General features: G+C 34.4%; 1 protein-coding gene across 4 annotated transcripts in view; it reads left to right on the top strand.

The window, feature by feature from the left end:
• Scgdelta (sarcoglycan delta) overlaps positions 1-23,726 on the top strand; it is a 100,546-nt gene extending 76,820 nt beyond the window's left edge. For all 4 annotated transcript variants that reach the window (XM_018451700.1, XM_018451701.1, XM_018451699.1 and 1 more), the window contains 3 exons: positions 9,910-10,099; positions 11,718-11,910; positions 22,046-23,726. In XM_018451700.1, the coding sequence (XP_018307202.1) occupies positions 9,910-10,099; positions 11,718-11,910; positions 22,046-22,403 (741 nt within the window). In that variant the 3' untranslated portion in view covers positions 22,404-23,726. The remainder of the gene's footprint in view (positions 1-9,909; positions 10,100-11,717; positions 11,911-22,045) is intronic.
• Positions 23,727-27,811: the final 4,085 nt, after the last annotated feature.

Genomic DNA, 27,811 nt, shown 5'->3' with positions numbered 1-27,811 from the left:
TACTTCGAATAGTCTTTCCGACGAAGTTAGAATCAATTTTCTTTTCCAGTGGAAAATTAAACGTCTGATATCTTTTCGCAACTTTAAGTATCTCGACGGCTAAGCTTCTTATAATTTGAGAAACTTTCTTCATTTATCATTTACGTTTTGCACCATCCGAGATTATACTTCATCAATTTTTAATACTTTTGTGTTTGTGTTATGTATCGCCGAATTTTATTTTCAATTTTCGTCTGCGTACCATTTGGGTACATTATTATCGATTACGTTTGCATTTTTACATCGCATCGCATAGGTACAAAAAGATTTTCCCTACGAGGCACTTTGTCGTTTCACGAGTATCAATATTTCGGGTTCCTTTTGGGATTCCTATCAAGTGGAGAGGTCTTAGGAGAGATCTTCGATTACGGACAATATATAATACACCTTGAAACGTTATGTCGGACGAACCAATATACAGACACTATATTGGCACTAACGGCTTACATACATGGCCATAGTGAACAGATGCCCCTTCCACCTAATATCGCTTGCGGGACCTTACCCTCTATAACCCTTGTATCCATAGAGAATTCACCTGTATACATTCCTTCCTACATCCTCTACGAAGATACATATTGCACACGCGCCCTCCACACCCATATAAGGTGGCTCCTTTCGCAGGATCCCTTCCATACAGAAGCAATTGAAATCCGTTTCGAAATGAATAGTACTTGGCAACTCAAGTCATGTACATTCATGTACGTTTCCATTTGTCACGTGTAAAATTGATTTTTTGTCTATTTTAATCTTATTGTTAATAGTTTTAACTATTCACATAATGAAAAAAAATTAACGAGAAAAAATTTTTATTATTACACTGTTTCGTAAAAATAATTCTGCTTTCTTTCTTTAAATTAAATTAGAGAGCTTCATTAGAAACAATATAAAAAAAACTTTAATCGATATTCTATAAATTATACTTAATATTTTAAATATTCTTAAAATTTTAATATCATATAAAATTTAATTAATATTAATAATCAATATATATAATTTAATATATTTCTACAATATATTATATATTGTCATTAATATATGTATTTACATAAGTGAATAAGTATAAAAAATTTTGACACAGACCAGAATATGAAATTCATAATTCTACATAAATTAAATGGTCAGATCAAATATCACTAATTTTATTTTATAATAAATTCTGTCACACTTTTTTATCAGAACGAAGAATAAAAATAGAAGTGATATATGACATCATGACATTTATGCAGCTACAAGATTTTCGACAAAAATTCGAACGCGAATGTTTTGTACGTGTGAAATCGCAAGTGGTCACCCCGTATACGTTACATATATACAGTATGTTAGTATTAAAGGATATCCATTATAGCACCTAGCCACCAAGTGCAAGTGCAATATAGCGGGTATAGCGCCATGAATTTTGAACGTATAGCAGTGCCGTAGTACGTTAGTGGTGGCGGTTATAGGTTGGTTCGCGTGGAAGGCCGAATAGACAAGTTTATTGTTTCCAGGGATTTCACATCAAGCCACGGGAGACCATCGTACGAATCTCTTATGAAGGATCTATATTTCATCAATCAATGTTCCTTTAAATAAATATGCTTTTGTTGATTACCTTCGCGTCTCATCTCAAACATTTTACTGTGCATTTTTAATTTCTAACATACTGTTAGTTCATACGTATTTTAAAATAAGTAGAATAAATCGCAAGAAATATAATTTATAAAACAGACATATATATATTTCTACAAAACGGCTATCTCGGATGTATCCGCTTAAATCAGTTCCAATAGCTATAAATTTAGATCTCGCTCTACTATCGTAACTCCGCTTTCCGTATCGCCGAGACCGCGTTCGTTGCAAGCCAAAAGTCAACAAAACAATATTTGTCCCACAAAAATTGCCGTGGCGAAGATTTAAATTCGGCAGTCGCATTACGCCAGCCGTCGCGACGTTTTTATCGATTTTCCATTTTGAACCACCGATCCCGCAGCCCTACGTCACATGCCAGATTGGGGTTATAGGTTCCCCCTTCTCCCCTCACTACCCTTATTGCATAATCCGTGGAAATGTGTGTCGTGCGACATGTACTCGACTGACCCGGATTGTACAGGAAAACTATGACGGACGGTTTCTATCCGAATAGCCGAAGAAGCGAAATGTTAATAGGACGAGGCAAAATATTGGGTCGGAACAAAATATTGGGTTGTAGCATATGTATCTTAAAACAATTGACAATAATTTGCCAATTATATCATTCAATAAAACAAAGTTTAGGCGCTCAGCTTTAAAAATCTATTTTTTTTTATTGCGATACATGATGATTTTTAACGGAGTTATGAGCAATCAAACGTCAAAATGCTCCTTTTATTCAATCTGCGATAACTGAATAACAAAAAATCTTAGGATTATTAAAAAAAAAACGATTTTGTAAAGGAAAACATTAAGCTTTCACGTTAGAAAGTCGAAAATTTTAATAAGTTTTTTGGGCGTGCGACAAATCCACAATATGTGAAGAAAATTTCCCATTTTGTCTAGCTTGTAGTTTTCTAGATAAAAATAGATAAAAATTATCAAATTCATAGAAACTCAAAAGACACAGTGACCTTTCGAAAGTAGAGATTTAAAGCTTTTTTAAATTTAAATTTCATTTTTAACGAAATTACAGCTGCTTGAATTTTGAATTTTGAAGTTCACTTTTGTTTGTACCAACTCAATACAATAAATTATTATATTAAAACTAAAAAAAAAAGGTGGTACGATTCGAGAGGAAGTAAAGACGACTCCCTCAGAAACGACTGGAATATTATAAGAGAGTTTCCGGAGAAGAGACGAGTGCGCGCCAGCATTAATGATGCCTCGAGGGTGTCTCATCTCCGGAATCCCCTTTATATAATTGTTATCACCATAAAAAGAATATATATTTATACATATATATATATTTTTTTATAAAGAAAACAGTCCTACTATACATTGGATCTTTTGCGCGCTCATTACCTTAGGAAAAATAAATAATCTGGATGGAAGAAGAAACTTTGCGATAATGGTTCGTTATGCGACATGATTTTCTGTAGGTACTTGTTGACACACCGTTACTATCTTATCTCATTCTATTAACATTTATCGCGTGAATAAATGCAGTTAAAAATTAATCAATATTTTAACACAGTTGAAAGAAATTCTTCGATTTAGTTTTTTTAAATACTAACTATAATTGTAATTTGCTAACTCTTGCAATATACATTAAGATAAAAATTAAATTGTCGAATACATGGAAAAAACGATCTTGCTAAATTATTTAAAAATTTAGATACAAATTTAAAAATTATTAAATAGTCATTCAATGCTCGATTAATTAAATTAAAATATACAAATTAAGGGACTCAGAGCAAAAAAACCGTCTTAGCTAACAACGTCTTGCTTTTGCTTTGAGTTCCTTAGTTTGTATATTTTAATTTAAAAATAATATTGCAATGTTAGACCATCAAAATAATTATGTGTAAAATATCAAGCTGGTTGCTAGAATGTCAAAATTTTTTGCAATATTACTTATTATACTTGAGTGTCCTATATAATTATTTTGATGATCCAACAAAATTATTTTCAAATTTATATCTAGCTAAATTTTTAGATACTTTAGCAAAATCATTTTTTCTATGTACAAAAATCAATGATTTCAGCAGCTAACGTGTTGTCAATGCTCGAATTTATGGCACTAAGTGTGACCTCTGCTCGTGGGTTGATAAACTTCGTCGACTAACAAATAATCCTCCTGTCGATTCGTCGATGATGAGCAGAGCGAAGTCGTTGCTGGAACGAGTGAATTAATCCTCACAAGGCGCATCAGGAGGGAAGCTCGCGATTTAATCCCCGCGCCGTCGCGCGGTAAAATAACATGAAATTGCGATGTCGCGGATGCAAGGAGGACGCGACGGGGTGGAAAGTGGCGACCAGGAGTAGACCGGATTCGGTTATGACCGGCGAGAGGGTTCATCGAGGATCCCCTCGAGGAAGAGGCGGTGACAGGGTTTCAGAGTCGGATTACTCGCGGCGCGGCGCAGAAGTTAGGTGAGACTACCTAGCGTCGTCCGGCTCGGGATAATTACGTGAGGTGCATTAGCGCAGCCGCACGTAGAGCACACGTGCATATGTGTAATCACAGGCGGTGTGGACCGCGACATACATACATACATACATACGTGTGAGAAGGCGAAACGTATGACTGCTTGTCATGGAAAGTATACGTACATGTGGGTTAACCCATCAGCGGTGCGGTCATGCAAACTCACACGAATGCTATATTCGCTCGTAAGAAGACAGAGATTTGACGATTATTATTTTCGATAATGACTTTCGGCAATTACATACAATTAAAAGCAGGAGATGCGGATACTAATTACGTGCCTGAGTCTTTGTTAGCTGTTAGAATTAATTCTAATAAGTTAATTTTAATAAAAAGGAAAGATAAATAAATGTTGAAAACTGTAGAGTAGCCAAGAGAGCCAACGCACTTTACTTTCTCAATGCTATTTCCGACTTCCGCGAAATGAGATGTGCACGCGAATTGGTTCAACAAAATGGCGCGCGCGTTCAACGCACCGACGTCTATTCATCTACAGAAACGAAATTCATTGCAGTTGAAATCTGACTATGCCTTGAATGAATTTTATACGAATGGAGATTTATGTTAAAACAATTTACGAAATATATTCTTGGATTTTCGCAGTTGCTTTTCCCGATGGAATTTAAATAATAAATACATCGAATACATCCAAAACTTAAATGCCTCATGTGTCTGACTTCGAAAGTGATTTCTACAAAGCAAATACTTGATTGAAAATGTAAGAATATGACGACACATAATATTAAAAAATAAAATAATAATAAATATAATATTGTTATGTAAAATAGTATTCCATATAAAATAATTACATTACTGACAGAAAGTTTTCTTGACATATTATTAGGTATAATTAACTTATTTTTATACGTTTAATCATGAAAATTAATATTGATTCAATTTTCAAAACTATTTTCAAACGGAAAAACTTGAAATATAACTGCGATATAAAATATTACAGCTGTAAATTGTGTGCGCAAATGGTTTTTTTTTTAGATATGTGCATCTCCTATAATTTCATTGTATTTTAAAAATTTCCAATATTATGATTTGGTCGAGCAAAAAAAATTATAAGAGAAATCTAAAATATTATGATTGTATGATGATATTGGTTTAAAAAAAATATACTTACATTAATAAAAATAGAAATAAAAATGGAGAATATATCCACATAAATTATAAAAATGCATCATAATGATGACCAGAACATAATAGACCAGAAAAATGTATGAATAATACGAAATAATAAAATATCTAATAGTTTCGCATCTCGGATAAAGCTTATCTTTATATAGAGGAGCAGCGGAAAAGTGACCGCGATTAGAACAAGCGAAGCGCGAAAATGGAATGCTTTTGTAATCCTTGTAAATATGACGCGCTTTACATTAATTTATGAACAAGGCGACCAGCCGAGTAACGTCGAGCCGAGGCGTCGTTATGATGATATACGCTTACTAGGGGTGTTATTTGGATTTCATTACATGCACCGACAGACGCCACCACCCGCCTCTGGCTCACCCTCGTCGTGCACATCGCCCGTCTCGACACGCTGAGCAATTCGAAACGAGATTATAACGCAACGCGCGGAAATTTTTTTTCGTGGAGAAACGAAAACGAATTCATTGAATTCATCGCTTTGATTGATTCCTACGCGTCCGGAAATCTGTTAATCGGTCACACCGCGCAATTTCCGCTGCCGAGCGCGAATCCGCAATTTTTGGATACGATAAATATTTGATACTCGTGGCAACCAATCGCGCCAATACGAAGAAAGTACGGTCGGTTCGATCCGCTGCCAGAAATTCAACTGGCTAATTGCACGGATTTTCTTTTTCGTTTTATTTTTTTCGGAAAAACCACACGATCGGGATAGAAAAGTGGAAAAAGGCACGTGCCCGATCGCGCTACGAGAGAAGGCTAAAGGTCGATATTTTTTATTGTCGCTTAAATCCCCTTATCAACGGCCGACAGACAATGAGATAAAAAGGGTATAAAGCCTAGGACTTAATGATAGCTGTCTGACGGTAGATTACTTTTACTACTGCCGCGCGTTCTCACCACCACGATTGGACGATCTTCTCGACTCCGGTGGTTCCTCCAGACCGTCTAGCGATTCTAAAAAGCAGGTGCAGCCACAGTTCGTTCTTCCTGTCTTTCTCTTTCTTTCATTCTATCTTTCTTTCTCGTTTCCTCATTCTTTTCTCATTCCTCCACTCATTCTCCCAACGCTTGCATTTTTTTTCTTTTTATTGTGTACCTCGTCTTTCTTTCTCACCGTTCCCGTATCTCTCGTTTCAGAGTTTCTTCTCGTTCTCATTCTTCCCGTATGATCGTGTCTCGTTCTATTTCTTTCTCATACTCTCGCTCGCTCTCCGTAGCCACTATTGGGGTTTACGGTTACGGTTAAGTAGAGGGCAAAGAGATCGTATCGTTTTCCGAACGATTTGGCTAATCGAGTGCCGGTGGCTCGAGATCTCCCTTTCTGCTCCGATCGCAACTACGCACATCCGAAGTGTTGTTGGAAAACTCCATGGATGAGTATTTAAACCGCGATCTCGATGCTTGGCGAAATCTGGCAGCCAGTCATTTCCTTTAGAACGACGATATTTATAACGGTGCATTGGCGAGTTATGCAATTGGATCGATTAACAAAGACGTGACGATAATACTAATAATAATATGAGTAAAACAACACACGTGTGTGTATGAAAGCAATCCAGTATATACATATATCTAAATTCTAAAGTTCATTCACTCGTCTGCTATCGTGATTGTCTATGCAGCATAATAATTTAATTTTCCTACCAATATTCATTGTCCATTTCCACATGAGTTCCATTGAAAAATGATATATTTATCTTCATGTACTATAAAAGATATTCCAATATAAAATAATTGAATTTGATGTTTGACATTTCCAATTTATTTAATCATGAAAGCATTATTGGCATGTAGAAATATTTTAAACCCAATATATCTGACAATGAGTTTGTAATATCTTTCAAAACCAACAAAATATAAATAAGAGATTCCCTATGCTTTCAAGAGATGAAAATTGTATTATTTCAAAAATATTTTTTTTTATAGTAATTTCGGTTATCTGTGTTAACATGAGATTTTATTCTGTTCATATGAGAAATAAATACCATTTTAAATTTTTCCCGAAATATGTACCTAAGTCAGGATTAAATTTCAATTGGATACCGTTGTATTTGCGATAATAAATTGTCCTTTCGACTGTTTGGCTTTTCATATCTCGTTTAACAGAGAAAATTATCCTTACCGTTTCGCCGCAAATCGACGTATCAAATTGCCACCGCGTATTCGGCAAATGTTCGAGTTCGGTCAGCGTACCATGGCTGGTTAGGAAAAAAAAATTTCGAATAAAATGGAGTTCGCTGGATCGAAATTTAAACCAGTCGAACAGAACATGTACCTGGATCAGCGCTCTTCTTTTCCCCGCAATTGTAATAATAAGCGGACAGAGCGTGGCGATTGCTTTCGATCGAGCGGCCAATCATCGGAAACCAATGTGGACGAAGAACGAACTATTTTATCGCAATAGTATTTTAAGGAGAACTTTGCGGCGATGGAGAAGACTACGACTGGGAGATTTGCCAAGCGAGATCTCTATCCGTTTCGAACTGTTTCTAAGGTTTCTAGCGATTCACGGGTCTTCCACGGATATACGTGCATTCTCGAGCGATATTAAAATACGTCGCATTCGTATTAATATGAGGAATGTAATTGACAGCCTCTCTTATGTCGAACTATGCTCATATCACGGACAGAAGGTTAAAGAATGATGCAACTCATTTTCGCGCACATATTTGATGCGCGTTAGTAAAATCTACGCGAATTTTTAACATCAACTATTACAATTAAATTCAAGAAACTGAATATTATTAGAACGTGGCTTTAACTTTAATTCCTTTTTTAGTTCTTCTAGTTTTCTTGAAATAAAACTTCTCCATAGACATATGCTTACATTTTCTGTATACACACAGAAAAATATCATTCTATTATTAAGAAAAGTGATTACTCTATTTGTTTTCTTTCTTTTAAGTAACGGTTATCTTTAACAAAGAATATTTTTAATAATAATCTTAAAATACACTTCTCTCAAATTAAGAAAAAAAAGCTCTTATTAATATGAATTCAAAACAAGAATTTATTTTCTCTTTAAAAATATTATCAAATTGATCGAAGAAGTGACTTCAGTTTAATAAGTAATCAAATCAATAAGCAACTTATTAAAATTTTGATTGAGTTACAAGATAACAGATGTCAAATACGTCCGTTTAAGCTAAAATCACCTGATTTCGATAATTCTTACAATAATAAAACGTTTCCGATTATTTGAAATGAAATTGAAATTTAGGCCGAAAACCGGCTTTATGGAGACTCCTATGGCAACACTATCGCTCCGTTTAAGCTAAAATCACTTTAATTGAATATAATTGATCTCAAGAAATAGATTTTTTGTAAAAAAAAATCTATTTCTTGAAATCAATTATATTCAATTAAAGTGATTTTACAAACGTGAACAAAATCTGGAGGGTGCCGAAATCGGCCCTTATGGAGACTCCTCCTTTGATGCTTATAATGAACTTATGATTTGCAAATATATAAACTTTTGAAATTAGAACTTGAAACAAGTAATTATCATTCACGTACAATATGTATTTTCCTGTGTGTATTTCTTTGGTTAATTTTGTAAACTCTAAGATTATCTTAGGAAGAAGTATAGACATTTTAATTTTTTTTACTAGACGTATATTCTTTAGCATCGTCAGAGGCAAAGTTCAATCGCAATTATACGCGGTAAGACTGGTTTCATAAACGCCAAATTGCACTTTCTACTCGGGATAAGTCCCAGGTGGAAGACTACCTAAAGTTTACGAGATGAATGCAAACGCGCAATGTGTCTACTTTATAGTGTATATCTCCTTTCCTCCCGACCCCGGTGGCCGTCCACCTTCCTTCGCTCGATACACCCCACCATGGGTGGTCGATGGACGAGAGGGAGACAAAGAATGAAAGAGAGAGGAGTAAGAGAGATACCAAACTAAAATAAAATTCTGCCTACGCCACTGTTTCGGATATTACGGCAGATATTTCAAACGAACGGGCACAATGGATCACTGCGCGTAACGCGCACGTAGCTCATCGCCGCATTTATAATTCATCCGTCTGAAGTGGCAATAATGGTGAGCGCCACCGATACTTAATATCGCCACGCTAAAACTCGACGCAGTAATGGAGTATATTATTTTATTTTACGATACGAGCGCGACGGTGCGCTCACTCGATCTCGAAGATATCGATATTGCTAGGCTTCCCGGCGTGCGGTCCGATTTTAATAAATTCTGGCTTTACCTGCGACGATACACTGACTAGGAAACATTTTAGATCGTTTCGGTTTTATGTAGATAAACTATAGTATCGCTTGCTATTTTAATTTTGACGATAATTTCTGCCTATAATTTAAATTTGATTTTTATTCTCAGGAACGTATCCTGACAAATCGAAAAATCAGTTGAAAGATCGTTAGAAATCGAGTATTGTATTTTAACGACTGACAAAATATAGAATTTATAGGAAACAGAAAGCCTGAATCAGCTATCAATTTGAGAGAAAATAGAATGGGTATACAAGAGTGCAATAAATCGTGGCGAGACTCTGCTCTATTTTTATCGAACGTTATAGCCACGGCCTAGAAAGTTTCGACGATTCGCCCTTCTGTCCTGAGTCATTTCCTTTTCTTTCAGGAAGGTATCGGTTCGCTAAAAGTGGTGCCTGGGGGAATCGAGCTAAGAGGTCAAGCTGCCGTGTTAGACGCCCTCGTGGCCTCCAGCTTGAGATCTCGGAGGGGCAAAAACTTAGTGCTGGAATCATGGAGTAATTTTACGGCCTCGGCGAGATCTCACGATGGTCGGCTTCTCGCGCGATTAACAGTTGGTAAGTTATATTGATGATCACGTACAGCAGCCTGCATTTTTCATACAATTTGACGTCAAGAAGTAATTTTAATTTCTCAGAGAGAAATGAATTTATATAAATGTCTTATTTTAAAACTATACGGAAGCTATATAGTTTCATAAAATATTCTATATTGATTTACACACGGGAATAATTATTTTGCTGACGTATCTTTAAAAATTTAACTAGATACAGATCTGACAATAATTTTGTTAGATCATTAAAATAATTACGTAGGAATCTCAAATAATGAGAAATATTGTAAAATTTTGGACATTCGGTTTGGACAATCGGTTTGAGCGCTTCATATAATTATTTTGATAATCCAAACAAAATTATTTAGGATAAAAAGTGACATGCTGATAATTTATCTCAATTCCAGCGACATTTTTTGTTAATACTAGCAAAAATCTATATACTCTACAATTATTAAACGGAGCTGCAATTTTTTCAATTTTGGTTTCCTAATTTTAAAAAATGCGTAACTGTTTTTTATTTTTATAAGGAACTGTAGGATTATGGAAAATGCTATTAGAATTGTCATTAGTATTTTTATACTATATTAATATAGAATGTCGTGCTAATTTCACAGATACCCAAAAATGGGATTTGCGAAGTTAGCATGACATTCTATTAATAAAAAAAAAAACAGTTCTAATAGCGCTCTCTCTCTCTCTCTCTCTCTCTCTCTCTCTCTCTATTCATAATTTTCATAATTCTATAGTTTTTTATAAAAATAAAAAAGACTTCCGCACTTTTTATACTAAAAAACCGAAATTAAAAATATGACATATTAATTTTGCGAATTTCGCATAATACTTCCCCTTTAAAATACAAAAAAAAAATGAAAAATATTTCCACTTTTAGCTATAGATCTTGTTAGTACTATTCGTTTTACCAATGTATATAATTTATAAACAAAATTTCAACAATTATTAATTTTAATACACTTTAAATGCAGGGTGTTAAAAAACTATTCAGCATGTATATGATAGATAGTAGATACACATCATACTGAGTAAAAAAGCTTAGTGAACGTAAGTAAAAAACTCAATCGTTTCTAAGATATAAACAATTGTGTATGTAGTATCATAACTGACTTATTGACTTCTGCGTGTAATATGTGACGTGAAGATTTACCTCAGTGTTTACAAATCGCATTCTAAATGTTCTGATTCAATTTTCATACACACTTTATAGTGAAAAATTTCACCGGTAATCAGTAAATTGACATCAATCATTACGATTAGATAGGCATTGTAGGAGATCATCTCATTCCTAAATTAAACCTGTAATTCTCTCAAATAAACTATCAATGTGCTACTTATCTCAATTTTTTCTCTTTTCATGTCATATACAACACGTAGAAGAGACAATAAGTCAGTTATGAAACTAACATACACAAAGTTGATTATATTTCAGAAACGATTAAGCTTTCGATCTATGTTTACTAAGGCTTTTTTACTCAATGTGGTGTGTATTATCTACCGTAAAAATGCTAAATAAAAATGCTAAATGGTTTTTTTCACACTCTGTACAACTTCTAATATATTTTAGATTAAATATCAGAGTATATTCAATTAAATTCTACTTCCAGGGGAAGATCGCGTCGACTGTGTGTCTAGAGGTTTCCGAATAACTGATCCAAGAGGAGGCGTGCTCTTTTCCGCGGACAGAGAACAAGTTATCGTGGGAGCGGAAATGTTAAGGGTGACCGGCGATGGTGGTGCCGTTTTTCAAGGAAGTGTGCAGACTCCGCTGGTCAGAGGAGAATCGGGACGCGGTCTTAAGTAAATATATTACAAATACCTCTTAACAATATATGCATATGTAATATTTAATTTTATGCAATCGAGAGAAATTCCTGACGTGTATAGATTTTCCCACAAACTATTTGTGAATGATAATTATCTAATATTATACTACAAATAAACAATTTGTAGATATTGTTTCGAAATATTATGCAATTATTTGTGATTATTGTTAATATTCGTATCAACAATTTCATCAAAATTCAAATGTGAATTTCCGTGCACATAATTATATCCTAGCAAGTAGTAACTATATAAATAGAGTCAGACAAATCGAACAGTAGTGTTATCGTTGAAATCGGACAGTTACAAAAATAATTTGTTAAACTAACAAGTGTTAAACTAACAACCTACGGAAGTGTTACTCACCGATTTTAATGAAACTTTGCATATTTGTAGAACTATAAAAAATATTTGATACGTATTTTTTTTATCGGCAAAGGTTCGCTCTGAAGGGTGAAAACTATCCCTTAAGGGTAAGGAATACATTTAATATATTAGGTGAAATAAGTTAAAAATTTTAAAAAGTAAAATAGGTTAGGGGGTTTTTGGGGTCACTGAAACTGAATTTTATGTCAAAAGTATGAAATTCAAAATGGCCGACCCAATATAGCTTATTTCACCTAATATATTAAATTTACCTTTAAGGGAGTAGTTTTCACCCTTCAGAACGAATCTTTACGATAAAAAAACGATAAAAAAAATACGCGTATCAAATATTTTTCATTATACAAATATCGAAAGTTTCATTAAAATCGGTGAGTGACACTTCTGTAGGTTTATTTGTAAGATATATTATGATCATCGATCATCAGTTTTTTTTGCAAAATTCCGTGAAGTACATGAAATTTATAGGTCGAGGATAAAACGTATTTATATTTAGGAAGTAGTGCATCAGCAAGCAAACTAATAATAAAGACGTCGAGTGAATGAGATCAATCGATCGTCCTCATTCGGTCTTACGACCGAATAACAACGTATTGTAGCGATGTTTCATTTCTTCGCGAAGAAGCCGTTTCAGAAATGGCAACTCTCACCTATCTATACCTTCAATCATCACACCTTCGGCCCGAATAAGCTCGTACAATCCCTTAACCCTTCTGCCCCCCCCCCTCCCGTCTTCATCCTCATCTCTCGCCAAGCACCTCAGTGTATTACGGCGAGAGATCGAAGTCTGCGAATGGTGGTGACGGTAGGACGGGAATGTTGGAAAGATAGCAAGGAGGGGGACAAAACGGAGTTGTACCGCCGCACCGCGGTTATTGATAGCGCTGGGCAATTTACAGACGGATTTACGATTACAATAAAACTTTGCTCGCGCGGAAAATTATATTCATAGGATTGGATTTGCGCCAGATATGAAATACCGCGGATCGTACGAGTTCCTGAAGAGGTATAAGGATAGACGGAAGCAAAAGTCGAGGATCGGGGAGGCGACTGTGGGAAGAAATAAAACAGAGTAGAGCGATAAAAGAACAGCTTCGCGGAGAACGAAAGGAAACGAACGAACGTGTGGACTGTCTCCTTCGGAGAGAGAATCGATTATTGCTCGAGTTTGACTTTGGACCACGGGAGTCAATACAGATATTACTCTGTTGCTGGATATAATACGACGGTTTACGGGCACACGGAGATTTACAGCGTAATCCGCGTCATTATTGGAACGTAATGTACTGAAATTGAAGTATACGATGTAGTTCGATGCCGTCGTTCATCGAGCAATGATTGTATCGCTGTGTCGCATCAGTGTTTTATTTTAAATCGTGGAATTAAAAAGACAATGCCGCCACACTTTTCTCAAAAAGAATTCAGTGAGAGATTCTAACGAGATGTTATATATATATATATATCATATGAGAATTTATATCACATATCGAAAATATATTTTTATATTCTTGAGATATACTTGAGATATACTATTCTTGAGATATACTTGAGATATACTATTCTTGAGATTGTTATTATATTGAATTGTATCGAGACGTTATCATAATTATTTTTTTATACAATACGTTACAATTTTTTTATTATTTCATAATCAGATATTCTAATATTACTGAGATATTCTAATATTACTGAGATATTCTAATATTACTGAGATATTCTAATATTACTGAGACATTATTGTTAGACAAATTCCGAAAAAGTTTTATGTAATTTTTCTTTCAAGTGATACAAAATTAAATTATCAATAAAATATGGATGGATTATAAAAGATTAAGGTAAAGTTGATACATGTAAGAAGAGATATAATTAATGATCATCTCACTTTTATAATAATATCAATTAAAATATATTACATGTTAACAAATATTTCTCGTTTGTCTTTTATTTATTTTATTTATAACACATATTTGAAGTATCTCTGACTATTGCTTTCGTGTGATATTGCACGATGCATATAATATATTTAATTCTCGACAAGAACAATGCAGGCCGTAATATTATATCCTTGATATTTAAGAACAAGAAGAAAAGTTACATCTAATAAATATTTAAAATTGTCTATATATACACACATAAATATCTTCCCAAATTTCATCGTTTACTACATATCATCAATATACGAACACCATAAAGAAAAAATAATTAAACGTAAAAATTTTATATCTCCGAAAATATCAATACTTATTACAATTATTATGGCTTTTTGCTTTTCACTATTTCTTACTATTATTTAAACACTTAACTAAAAAATTTAATTAATTATAATACTGTCCATTTATTTAAACAATCAATAAGAAAATATAATTAATGTTAATAAAATTATTCAGAGAACATCATTAATGTACCTAATCTTTTTGATATTCTTAATTCTTAAAAATCTTTATTTATTACAAAGTATTCTGCAAAATATGTAAAAGTTATAATTTTTATATATATTTTTATATATATTTTTATATACTATATTTGAAATAATTTCTTCTTTATAAAAAGTTGTAAGTTTTTTATCGAGTTTTAATTGTAAAATATTTCTTATTGTTGCTTTTATTCATACTTTGTCAATTTGTTTCATAAATTGTAAATAATTGATGTATCTTCAATTTATTTTTTAAGACACCAAAACATATGTTAAATAAATAAATACATTTTATAAAACATATTTGTTTCTATAGAATGCATTCATTTAACATATGTTTTAATGTCTTATTAAAAAAATATATTCTAAGATACATCGATTATTTAAAATTTATGAAACAAATTCACAAGTATGAATGAAAGCAACAATAAGAAATATTTTGCAATTAAAGCTCGATAAAAAAACTTACAGACTTTTGATGAAGAAGAAATGATTTTAAATATAGTAAAAAATTAAAATTTTTACATATTTTGCAGAATACTTGTAGTATTTTAGTTGATTTATTATTATCAATTTATTTTCGATATAAGAATGCATTCGTGTGTGTGTGTGTATAGAACATTAAACATAGAACTTATTATTTTATTTTGTTATATTACGAAGTCGTAATAGATTAAAAATACATTCTTATCGAAAATAAATTATTAATAATAAATTGATAATTTTATCCAGCATAATTCAATATTGATTTTAATCTATTTAAACCCATTCATCTTAAGACAACAGATCTATGAAATGCAAATTTGATTAATACGCAAATCTAAGTGCGTTACATGTAATAAACAACTCATATAATTTTTATAGATCCATTATTTCGATTTAAAATAAAAAATATAATAATTTATGACTTATAGATACGATGCGCAACAGCGGAGTTGTAACTGCACTGTAATTACGTTAATCTGAAACATAAAAAGATATCCAAATTATTACGCAAGCGTTCAAAGTAATTAGTATGTCAACAAGGAAATTATTATTACGTGTATTAAATTTTTTTTAATTTATCTCCTCTTTAAGAAATTCTCTTTGAAGTAGAATTTCACTTTAAAGAGTGAAAATTAAGCCGAGTCGAAAATGGGTGGCTTAATTTTCAATCTTTAAGAAAGAAATTTCATTCTTCAAAGTGAGATTTATTCTAAAAGTTTTAGTTGAAATTGAAATTTATTAAAGTAATTATGGAACTTCCATGAAAAATATTTTTAATTATTATAGGATTTACTATATGTAAAACTTAATAAATTAAAAAATTTAATTGATATCTGAATATACATATATCAGATCAATTAATTGGATACTTAAAAATTCTATGAAATATAATGACAAAGCTATTTCACGAGAATAAATGATTATTTCCAAAAGAGTACCAGTGCTAAAAAAAAACATTGCTTACCTTAGGGTTGCTCCACCGTCACCCGATGCCTTCCCAGGCCTCCTCCTCCTCTCAGAATCCTCTGATTCTTGTCCTCAAATTATCAGGTTTCTCCTCGATTTTTCGGTTACACAAGTCACTGAATACACAGTTAAATTAATCCAAATATTTAAATTAATTAAAGACGTACTATGTAATCAGGTGATACTTTGCACGACATTCCCGAAATTAATACTAATTAAAATGTGCAAAAAATGCGAATTACCGCATGAATTTTTATGAATTTAAACATGAGAAGTGCGACTGTCGACTCAAACGAGAATATCGATCACAAATAAGCTTTTTTAAAATTTATAAAATTTCTTGTTTTCTCTTACATACTGTTAAATCTATAGTGTCAATTTTAATTTAACGTGAGTCGCTACTGCTCCTACTCAATCATATCGTTATTTTAGACTAAAACAATGTTATAGTTGACACGATATAGTGTCAAATTTAACTATTATTTTGGTAAAATAACGACATATTTAGTAGGAGCAGTGGCGACTCACATTAGGTTAAATTTGACACTACAGATTTAACAGTGTACTTTGCTTTTTGGGAAGGTCGGCTATGTTTTTAACAGAATTATTTAGCACAATAGGAAATTCTCTTCGTCGAAAAATAGGACTATTTCTCTAAATTTAAAAGTATAATTCAATCAGCAAAAAGAACTTTCAACAGTTGCAAAATAAACGTTCTGTTGAACACAGCCGTGTTCAAGCCGATAGACAAACCAACTAGCCTGCTCGCCGAGCGATTGAATTTGATTAATTGGATTTATAAGAAAGAAGTTTACCAATAATTTAATTGTTCGGCGAGCAGGATAATTGCTTTGTCAGAACGCTCACAATGACTCGCGAAAATAAGTTAATTATTATCGCGCGATATTTCAAACGACGCTTTCGGTATTTATAGCATACGTACCTTTTATCGCGATGTCTTACGAATTCCATGCGGTACGCAGTTAGCATCGTCATGAATCTAGAATGGCGGAGACGAGAATGTTCGGAAATCGAGCGGCCACCGCGACATTGCACCTGTTGCTCCCTTCGCTTCAATTCGGAAAATTACTGCACCTGTAACGGACAAACGGCATATGTGTTTCAGAATGGCGACTAATGTCTCGGTATTACGACGAAACAAACATGAGTACGAGTTAACAATAAATATTCGCTCTGCATGAATTGGAAGAAATCGTCGTTTTGGCGCGAAGATTTTCGCCCTCGATCAAACGCGTTTCACGAATTTTCAGAAATTGCCAGTATACGCGTTCGAGCTAAGCAAAATAACGAATAATGAGAACACGGGATCTATTCGCTATCTACGTACGTCTCATTTGCGAATTTATGACCGTATTCACCGAGCGAACGCGTCATGACGCCATAAAGCTCAGAGTCGACCGTTTCGCGCTCGCTTCGTTTCTGCGTTGTTCCTTCGTTTTCAAAAATTACCAGTATACGAGCTTGTGTTGCGAAAAATAACGAATAATGAGAATGCGAGAGCTATTCGCTATCTACGAACGTTTCTATTTGCGTACTTACCAAGCGAACGCGTCACTAGATCCTACAGTTTCGAAGTTGACCTGCTCGTTTCTACGTCATGCCGCCATCTAAGCCATTTAGTGGGTGATGGGACGAAGGCGGCAACTTCACACTGATACCGCGCGATACGACTCGTCACGCGAGTGAATTCACACCTAATTAAGACGCAACGGGGTATCTGAAAATACAAAATCGTGAGTTGGAATATTGCAAACGCACAATACATTTTGAACTTGTAAATCTCGTCGAATATATGATGCATTATTAATCCGGAAATAATCACCTAGGGTTTTACATGAATTAATTATTTAAATTATTCACACATTGTTATTTCGTATGAATTGTTCAATATATTTGTTTCTTTTTGTAATTATTCTTTACGAACTATTCTTTAAATGCCCATCGAATCTGCGATTGATATAAAATCGTTATATCAATTAAATTTTTATTTTTTGGAAATACTAGCCACTTAAGGTTGTTATTCTGTTTACTAATTGTTTAATTTCTTTTTACTGTTTTTTTAGAAAATTATGATTAAATCATCCACAGTGTTCTCAAATACTAATAAATTGTAAAATAATCGTATGCAATATGTTGTTAATAACAGCGATTTTAATTGAGATGTAAAAACACTTCAGGTACGTTTGCATAAAAAAAATCAAGCGTCTAGTCCCGGATTAATGAACAGTCGATATATCACGGCTTTCCTTTGATTTTTTTTTAATCGCGCTGACCGGTGCTTCAATAAATTTAAATTCATGCATCACTCTTTCGACCCGAAAATAGAGAACGATGTATGAAACTCTCGACATGCTGTTACTCGTGATTTGATCATTAAAGAGTACGAAATATTAGTCTAAATATCGCCAATGTGATAATTCGTAATTTCATCATTATTTCCACGTTTTTATTTCGAGCCTGAAATAGTAAAATGTATACCTTTGACGAATAGTAGACGCTTCGATACGTTCACGTCGCAAATCATAAGTGATCAATTTTCGTTCGTAGAAAATGTTTAAGTTTTATGGAATATTATGCGACGCACGGAGCGACTCGTACCAGCAAGTACCGCTGCCGTCCCTTTCCAAGGTCGCCGCGCGAATGCCAAAGTGATGACGTAGTCAACCACCACGCCACGCAGCGCGCCTCCTCCCCTCGCCGTTCGCCGAGCGTCGTTCGTATTACCAACCGCACGTCGTGAAATACTTACCGCGTATGAAAAATATACACGGATTATTCAATTGTATTTTACGTGCTTTTAACGAACGGGCTATCGTACATTTCGCGCTTTGCTTTAGCATTTGTTCAATCCTATGTTACTTGCGATCTTTTAAACGTATAATTAATAATTACACGTATGGCATATTTTTAATTATAAATACTCCAACGTTATATCTCAATTTTCATTGTTCTTTTTAATGATTCATACTTAAATAGAAATTGATAATGTTCTATACATTCTATATATATATAAAGACAAATGCAAATTTTCTTAAAATTGTAAATTTGCGCTAAATACAACTTTGGCTTAAAGTGTTAAATATCTTACTGTCATTATTTAATTTTTTAGCGAAAAAATTAATTTAAGACACTAGTTGTGAATTATTGCTTCAAAAACCCCTTAAATTTTTATATAATGCTAATAACAAATAGCAATTAATATAATAATAAAAAAATTTCAGATAAATGAAAAAATATAGGTGCATAATACTTTTGGCTAAAGCCAAATATAATGTATATAAATAGCATTTGTACATTTAGCGAGTATGTATAAGGCTGAAGTGTCCTGGACACTCCATGTGAGTAATGAAGGGTTAAAATAACGATTAATATCGAACAATTAAAAACGTTTTAATAAATTTAAATGCTTACAGGCCTATTTGATTGAATTTTAATGCGAATATGTTGCGTAATTTTCTTCATGCATATATATACATATATATCCCTAGCTTTACACACTTTTTTTTCTACTCTTATATACCTACTACATGGGTCCCTGGGACCCCATCCATATTTGTTACCGTAATTTTCGTAAAAATGGACATATTTCAATTAATTTTTTTTTCAATCGATAGAGAATTGATTAAGAAACAAGTCCCTAATATGTAAAAGTCGATAGAATTAAGGAGCTTTGAGATATATAGGTTCAAAGAAAAAAAAAGTTCAGAAACAAGAAAAAAATCTCAATTTACCAAATTGCACGGAGGTTTCTAGGACCCCCGTGTGTATAGCTAGGATTAAATATACCTATATATACAGGGTGTCTCGTAAAGACCCGAACAACGCTTAAGGGGAGATTCCTGAGATTATTCCTGAGACGTAAATCCTAATACGGAAATGTCGAGGCTACAACAATTTTTTGAATTATAAGCTAACTTTAAATGCTTATAAGTAAAAAACTATTTTACTTTTATAGCCTCTATTATTATTTCTGGATTCTTTTGAACATTCTAAGATGAAAATCCTAATACGAAAATATCGAGGCTATAATAGTTTTTGAATTACACACTATCTTTAACGAATTATAATTCAAAAGTTATTATTGCCTCAACATTTTTATGTATTAGAATTTTCGTCTCAAAATGATCTTAGGAATTTCCCCTTAAGCGTTGTTTGAGTCTTTACGGGGCACCCTGTATATATATATATATATATATACACACACACATATATATATTGTATACATATACAATATATATATATTTTAACTACCTATCAAAAATATTAATTATATACAAAAGACATGTATCATCTCGCGCCTAAAATAAATATACTAATTAGTAGACAAGTTAGTTGACATGGCCCAATTATTGGACGAAATGACTAAAATTTTAAATACTAAGCTTTTAATAATACGTACGACGCGAAATAATTTCATTTATAAAAATTTAATATGACGAATTTATTTAAAGCTGTACATATAATTAAAAACTCAATATTTCAAATTTTTGTCACTTTATCCAATAATTAGGTCATATCAATTAACTTGTACATTTGACTAACTTATATAAATTTAAATCTTGCATTTAAATATTTAAATCGCGTATATATCTTATTTTAATTACGAGTATTTTTATTAAAGAGCCAATTATTGTAGTTATTGAAATAAAACAATCATTTACATCTCTACTGCTTTGATTCACATATTGCATAATAATTAAATCGTGCAAAATATTCTTTGATAAATTGCTGCGAATCTTTTTTTGATAAATAGCCATCGCTTCGATATGTTCATCAAGTCGTAAATCATGGAAGTCAATTAATCACGTGGACTGATAATCGGTGATAATTCGTGGGGAATAATCGTGTTTCGAAACCTAATGGCGACACACGATGTAGTTCACTGCTTCGGAAGTCTAATGATGATATTGTTACTTGAATATAATATCCCAATTCGATGAATATTCTATGCAATGTGTTAATTCATATTGTACATTTTATGTATTATATAAAAGATGTTACATATAAAGATTAGATTACGTAATAACATATATATATATAAAATTCTGTTTCTTACACATAGTCTTTTTATGACAAATTAATTAATATCTATTTTAAAACATCAAATTTATTATCATTTATGACTTTTCAATCTTTAGCATCGTATATCTCTATGATTTAAGTTGAAAGTTGAAATTCTATTAACATAAATTCCGTTTAAACAATTAGTTGAAGAATTGGAAGCTTCTTGATACTTAAAGGAGGAAAAATGTTTGTGGAAAAACCTCCTGCTTTAATCGTTTGTAACTTGGAAATTGCTAGCGCCTCAACATTTTCATTAAGAAAAAATTGTCTTCGCGTTGACAAAAAATTTGTCGTTACAATATAAAGCGAGAGAAGTGGAGAAAGTTCTACATACACACGGAAAAAAATAACTTGACAATAGCAGCTAAATTTTAATAGTTGAATTACTTAACTGTAAGAGTTATCGCCTTAGTATCATTGTTAAGCTTTGGCTATTACAAATAAAAAACATTTACTATGACATGAAACTTTATTAGCTGAAATTAAAAGCATTATTACTACAAGTAGCTAAAAAGATATTAGACGGACCTAAATTCCTTATCCATGCACATACATTACGGAAAATACTTCATGATATATTTTTAGCAGCAAAAATTTGTTGCTACGATACATAAATGCAAATAGCTAATAAATTTAACTTGGGGTCCAATATCATTAGCTGTTCCTATTTTAAAGACACATCTTACAATTAACTATCCTAGCTATACATTAACTCCTATTGCTAATCCTTTTTTTCCGTGCGATACATATAAATCGAACTGTTTTACTGTGCTGTAGGCTCGAATCAGCAACGAGATCCTTGAAGATAAGTGCTCCTCAGCGGGTGGTGATCGAGTCCTGGGCGAACGAGATTTCAGCCTCCTGCCTGACGGATTTGAAACTGCAGAGCGTTCATGGAGCCATCCGGCTTGACGCCAAGTCTGTCTACATAAAGGGCTTGAAGACGGCGGTCCCGGTGCAAGGGCACTCATCGAGGGAGCAACAGCAACAGCAGCAACAACACTCTGGCAGATCCTCGTCCGCTCATCAGAGCCAAAAGGAGACGACCATCTATCAGCTATGTGCCTGCGCGAGCGGCAAGCTATTTCTCGCCAGGCCGGACGGCAGTTGTCAGGCCGACAAATCGATTTGCTAATACAATTACGTGGTTCGACGATGTATTGCGAAAGCGCAGAATGATTCATTAGGAATCATGGTGAACTGTGTGATTCGGTGATCTTAGCAACAGAAAGAGAGAGAGAAAGAATGGAAAATGCACTACGATCGGCTATCGGCGCGATCGGGGACGAGGCCTTTATTGGAACACTGCAAACGATATCAAATGAATCTACCGCGCCAAACGGGTGAAGATACCCTCAAAGTGCAATGTGTCAGTATATTCGCAGCGAAGAAAGAGTTAGAGAGAGAGCTCGGTAAATACGGATAGTCGAAGCTATAATTAATTATTCCCAGCACGCGCTATTTTTCGATGAACGCGGCGTACGATACGCCTTCAAGTGCCGGGTGTCCTTCGAGAATCTCTGGTTTATTTAGGGCCTAATCGAGTTAACAAGCGGCGTCGCACCTCCCCCAAAGTGCATACATGTCAATTAAATGGAATTGCATCGAGCGCTTTTCCCTTTTTTTTCCTCCCCCGTATTTTACAATTCAACGTCACATTTAATTGAGTTGTCGTATAAGGGCACAATCGGGTGTTGTTGCGGCTTCAATCCCGCGCTTAAGGCACACGTCAATCTTCCCTATAATCACCCTATAGGCGTTTTACGGCACGAGCCAATCTTCGTTCCGTAAAATATCCGACCGATCCGGCGAGACGCGTGAATAAACGCATTGGGCGTTTCCCTCGCAGCGGGAAACGCAGTCGTCGCGCGGGCATAAAGGGAATTCTCGCGAGGTCTTGACCGGAAAAATTCTCTCGAATTCACAGGTATTCGGGGAATTCTCTCTGAAGAATATTCTTCCAAACGGCGTACACACCGAGAGGTCTTCCCTTTAACTTTTTCTCACGCCAGCGCCATCGGTCAATGGCAACGGAGGGAGAGCGCGAGATTCTCGCCGAAAGTCACCGTCTCGCATTGTACAATAAAAGACGTCTCGCGCGATGCGTTTCCTCGCCGTTTCGCGGCGCGCTCACTCGCTCGGCACCCCGGATTTAGCTCGAACTTGTATATTTCTTCTCCCGGCGGAGCGACATTTGTCGGGGGTTCTCGAGATATCTATCGGGGATCCGGAAGAAATCAGATCCCCGTGATACCGCGGATAAAACGTGTATTACTATGTGTACGTAGCACTGTCGCCGACGCTACTCCGCGACGCGCGATGCTCGGATCGAATTCTCATCTTACGTTTGTCGTTAAACCATCATGAGCTCCTTAATCTTTCGTCTGGAATCTGGGTCTCTTTCGATACAAGCAAAATTTCATTCTCAAATTTTTCCAAAATAAAAGAGGTGTCCAGATCCTCCTCCCTCTTAAAATATTTTGTTAGTAATATAGAGATGTAGAATTTTGAATTTTTCGAAAGCTTGCTTTTTAAATTCTTTGAAGTGAAATCTCACTCTAAAGAGTGAAAATTGAGGCAGTCTTGAAAAAGAGTAGCTCAATTTTCAATCTTTAAGAGATTTTTCATTGTACAAACTTTCAGATTCACTCTAAAAGTTTTAGGGAATAGAATAAAAAAAATTTGGCCAAAAGAGAGAGAGAGAGAGAGAGAGAGAGAGAGAGAGAGAGAGAGAGAGATTGTAGACGGAGAATTAAATTCAGTGCAATCTTAAAAAAAAAAACGACATCAGATAGCTGCATGCAGGATGTGAGACGATTGCGAAACGTGATGTTGAAGACGACGGATGAAGACGGGAATTCGGGACGCTTTGTATCGCCGGGATGAATCGCGCTTATCGCCGTTAGACGGTGCCCGGTAAAATCCAATCGACGAACTCTCTTCGAGACCATCCCTCTTTCGTTCCCGTTCCCTCGTAGCATCACCATCGTCTCCTTGAACATTCGATACTTTATATCCTGTGTACTGGGTATACGCCTCATACAGCGAAACCACTTGTAGGTAAATTGTTCGTAGTTCCCCCACGAGTCCGCACTTTCGCTCGGTGCTGATGGCGCGGGGCACCCTTTCAGGGAGATTACTCCTCGCGAATCGCTTATTTCTAACGCGGTGTCTGTTTAATCCGTGCTCCGATACAAAGTAGAAGCGTTGTTGTAAGTAGGGCGACGGCTGCATCGGGCTGCACGTGCCGCCGAAAAAGGCGAGAGAAAGTTAGATAGAAAGAGAATGTACATGTGCGTGCTTGTGTGTACGTGAGAACGTGAGAGATCGTGACTGTAGTTTGACGCAACCGGATCGAATCGCGATCCAGCTTGTACGCTGTACATCGGCCATGTCCATTTATTTATGTATGTGGCAATAAAGTCGTTATTGTTACTATTATTATTAACTGTCGTAGTGTCTATTATTGAATATATTATTTTTACCGTTGTTCATATTATATTAATCCTACCTTTTATTTTAATTTATTATATTAGACGGCAATTGTTATTTCATAGAAATCTTGAAATATTAGTACAGATTATCTTCTTACACTGAGAGAAAAAAAAAGCTGCAATTACTATAATTTAACCTGTAAAGATGGGAAGTCTGTTTTTAAAATCTTACAGCTTTTCCCGGAGTAAAATTTATTATAATTTATTTTATTCCTTGCTTCAAAATAAGACATTTAGTGTCACTCTAGTGGTTTCCTGTTTCATAAATTTAATTATAATTTATAGAAATTTTCGATGCTAACTATATATATATTTTTTTTTATAAAATTACAATTATTGTTATTAACATTATCAGTAATATAAAAAAGACCTCTTATTATAACCGTAATTATTTTACCAATTCATTTGGTATTTATGCAATTATAGTCGCATAAATACCAAACATTTTTCTCTCAATGTACGTACAAGTGTACATTTGAAAGTATATTGAACGTATATTTCATCGTCCAATGTTATTGGCCCATTAGCCTTACCATTCTTTCTTCATTTAGCTGAATGTATTACCTTCCCTCTAAGGGCGCAGCTTTCAACGTTACAGGTAGGTTTGTTATTTCCGTAACATAAAACATCCACAAATGACTGAATGATATATGTATATGCATAACCATATTCAATATGCGCATTCTACAGTTTCCACCAATTATAACTCATGTAAACTAACAACTGCCGCAAGGGCTTTGTTCATCCAACAATAGCCGAAACTTTCGTAGCAAAATTACAATTAAAAATTTAACATCGGCTTCAGTTCAAAAATACAAACGGCTCCTTTCGATCACGCCTGTTTGTTTGTGAAAACATGCGCTGAAATTTTCAAAGCCGCACCTTTGAAATTCATCTATCTCCCTCTTGCTATTAAAACGCGGCTGTTCCGGCTCGACGGCGGCAGCAACGGCGCCGGCGTGGGCGGTGCGAAAGGAAAATAGAAATTTAAATTAGAGAATAATCTCAAGACTAGTTCGAACAGCTAGCTGCATAATATACTATATGTCAAGCGGGCTGACAGGTAACAGAGGCAATCTCATCTAGTACCCCCTTAAACAGCTCTGACGGCAAGGTAATTTTCTTGGAATTCGGGATTAAAATTGCATTTAGCGGCGAAGGGGAGGTGGATAAAGTGCATAACCAAGAAGAGAGACAGAGAGAGAGAGAGAGAGAGAGAGGGGGAGAGGTATTCCGGTTCGGGAATTGAAGCGATTTAACATAGAGATGCTGTGGGCCAATGAGTTGATGTGAATTAGCAGCCACAATAGGAAAAAATATTTTCAATATGGTAAAATGCTGCGTTGATCCCTTTAAAGCGTGCAAAGCGCAAGGAAGAAGCGAAAAAGAAACAAATTGAACCCGATAAAATAATTAAAAAAAGTTTCTTCGAAATTATAATACAATTATGGACGTGCTACTTTATTATTGAATTATTTTACGTTTTTTTTTTCGAATTACGACAGAAGTTTCACAACAAAATTGATAAATTAACCCTCCGTCTTTTTCGTCCAGATCAAATTTTTTTTTACTAGGCTTTAAAAAAAATTAACAAGTTTTTTTCATATATGTATTACATTACCAATTAGTTTTTATACTCAAACGCAAAAACCTTTATTTAATAAAAATTGAAATTTGAGCAAAAATGAGGTGAAATTTGAGAGTAAAGTTTCGCTTTTGCAAAAAAAGAATCAACGGACGGTTAAGCTTAATCAGTGTGTGTGTAAAAAAACAATTTCAAATAAAATAAAAATTAAATCTTTCAGTTATATAGCGAATAATTCAATAAATAGATAAAAATTTATACCGATTCAGGGAAAGTGTATTATAGACTATTTCGGGAAAGAGAAATATATAATCATTCAAAGATATTCAAGTATGTCCACCGTCCAGACGAGAATTCTTGTTCATTCATTATACAGGAGGTACCCTGGGCGAAGTATTTATCTAAGTGACTGCTACCACTGGTACCTGTACCGTGTACATACGTACCTACTCGAGGACCTCAAGTGTGCCTGGTATACGCCAACCACGCAGGAATAATGGTGTTAGTGGCGGTGATCCTAGGTACAGGATGGTTTCTGTGAAGCGTGAAATTGTTACACGGGGCACGAGGCGCGTCCGATAAAGCTTTAAATACGAATTAGTAGTATCGTGGTGTGTAGGGCAACTGCCAGTGCACATATATAAACTCTATCACATCTCTGTCGGACGCAACATTCTGCGGCAATCTGATGATATCAAACGACACGAATGTTACGTGCACTTATAATAATTGTATGATATTAGGTCTAGGCGTTGCTTAAAACTTTAGATATACCAAAGTAGCGCAAAGGTTCTCTATTTTCGACTTACTAACCATACTATGCCAATAATACTAAGTGTTTATTGGACTACAGACAACTAGATCGAAAATGGCGGTCGAAATAACCAATAGGAAATTGTCGGCATTTCGGTTCAGATAAAAGGATTGCACTACTTTGGTATATCAATACAGCTTTAGCGTTATTTGCACTTTTTCAGCATCTTCACTTTCTCTCTTTTCAATGCCCGAATATATATTCTCAAAATTTTTTGGAGTGGAAATTTATTCTAGAGGATAAAAATTGAGCCAGTCTTGATAAAGAATAGCTCAATTTTCGATCTTTAAGAGTGAGGTTTCATTTTTTTAGAATATTTGTCTCAATTCAAATGCAATAACGTTTAGAAATTTTAAACAACGTGAACAAATCGATCTATTTTCTCTCTGGACGATGTCACCTCAAAGACTCAATTTTGGGCTCCTATTCTGTAACTCATCTTAACAATATCGGTATCGTTATATTGCCATTGCGCAGCTTTTCTTTTATTACGTACAAAACGTGCGTAACGACAATGCAACGACACAGTCGTCAAGAGTTACAGAATAGGAATTTTACGTTTTCGGAACGACTAACTTACGATGTCGGAAAATCGTTAACGTTTTGGCGAATGTCAACGATACGTAGCAAGATGTGTCCTGATATCACAT

The sequence above is a fragment of the Mycetomoellerius zeteki genome, unplaced genomic scaffold (assembly GCF_001594055.1).
Source record: "Mycetomoellerius zeteki isolate Tzet28-1 unplaced genomic scaffold, Tzet1.0 scaffold316, whole genome shotgun sequence".
In the NCBI taxonomy this organism is placed as follows: domain Eukaryota; kingdom Metazoa; phylum Arthropoda; class Insecta; order Hymenoptera; family Formicidae; genus Mycetomoellerius; species Mycetomoellerius zeteki.
The sequence above is the reverse complement of the archived record's forward strand: the minus strand, read 5'-3'. Positions and strand labels throughout refer to the sequence as shown.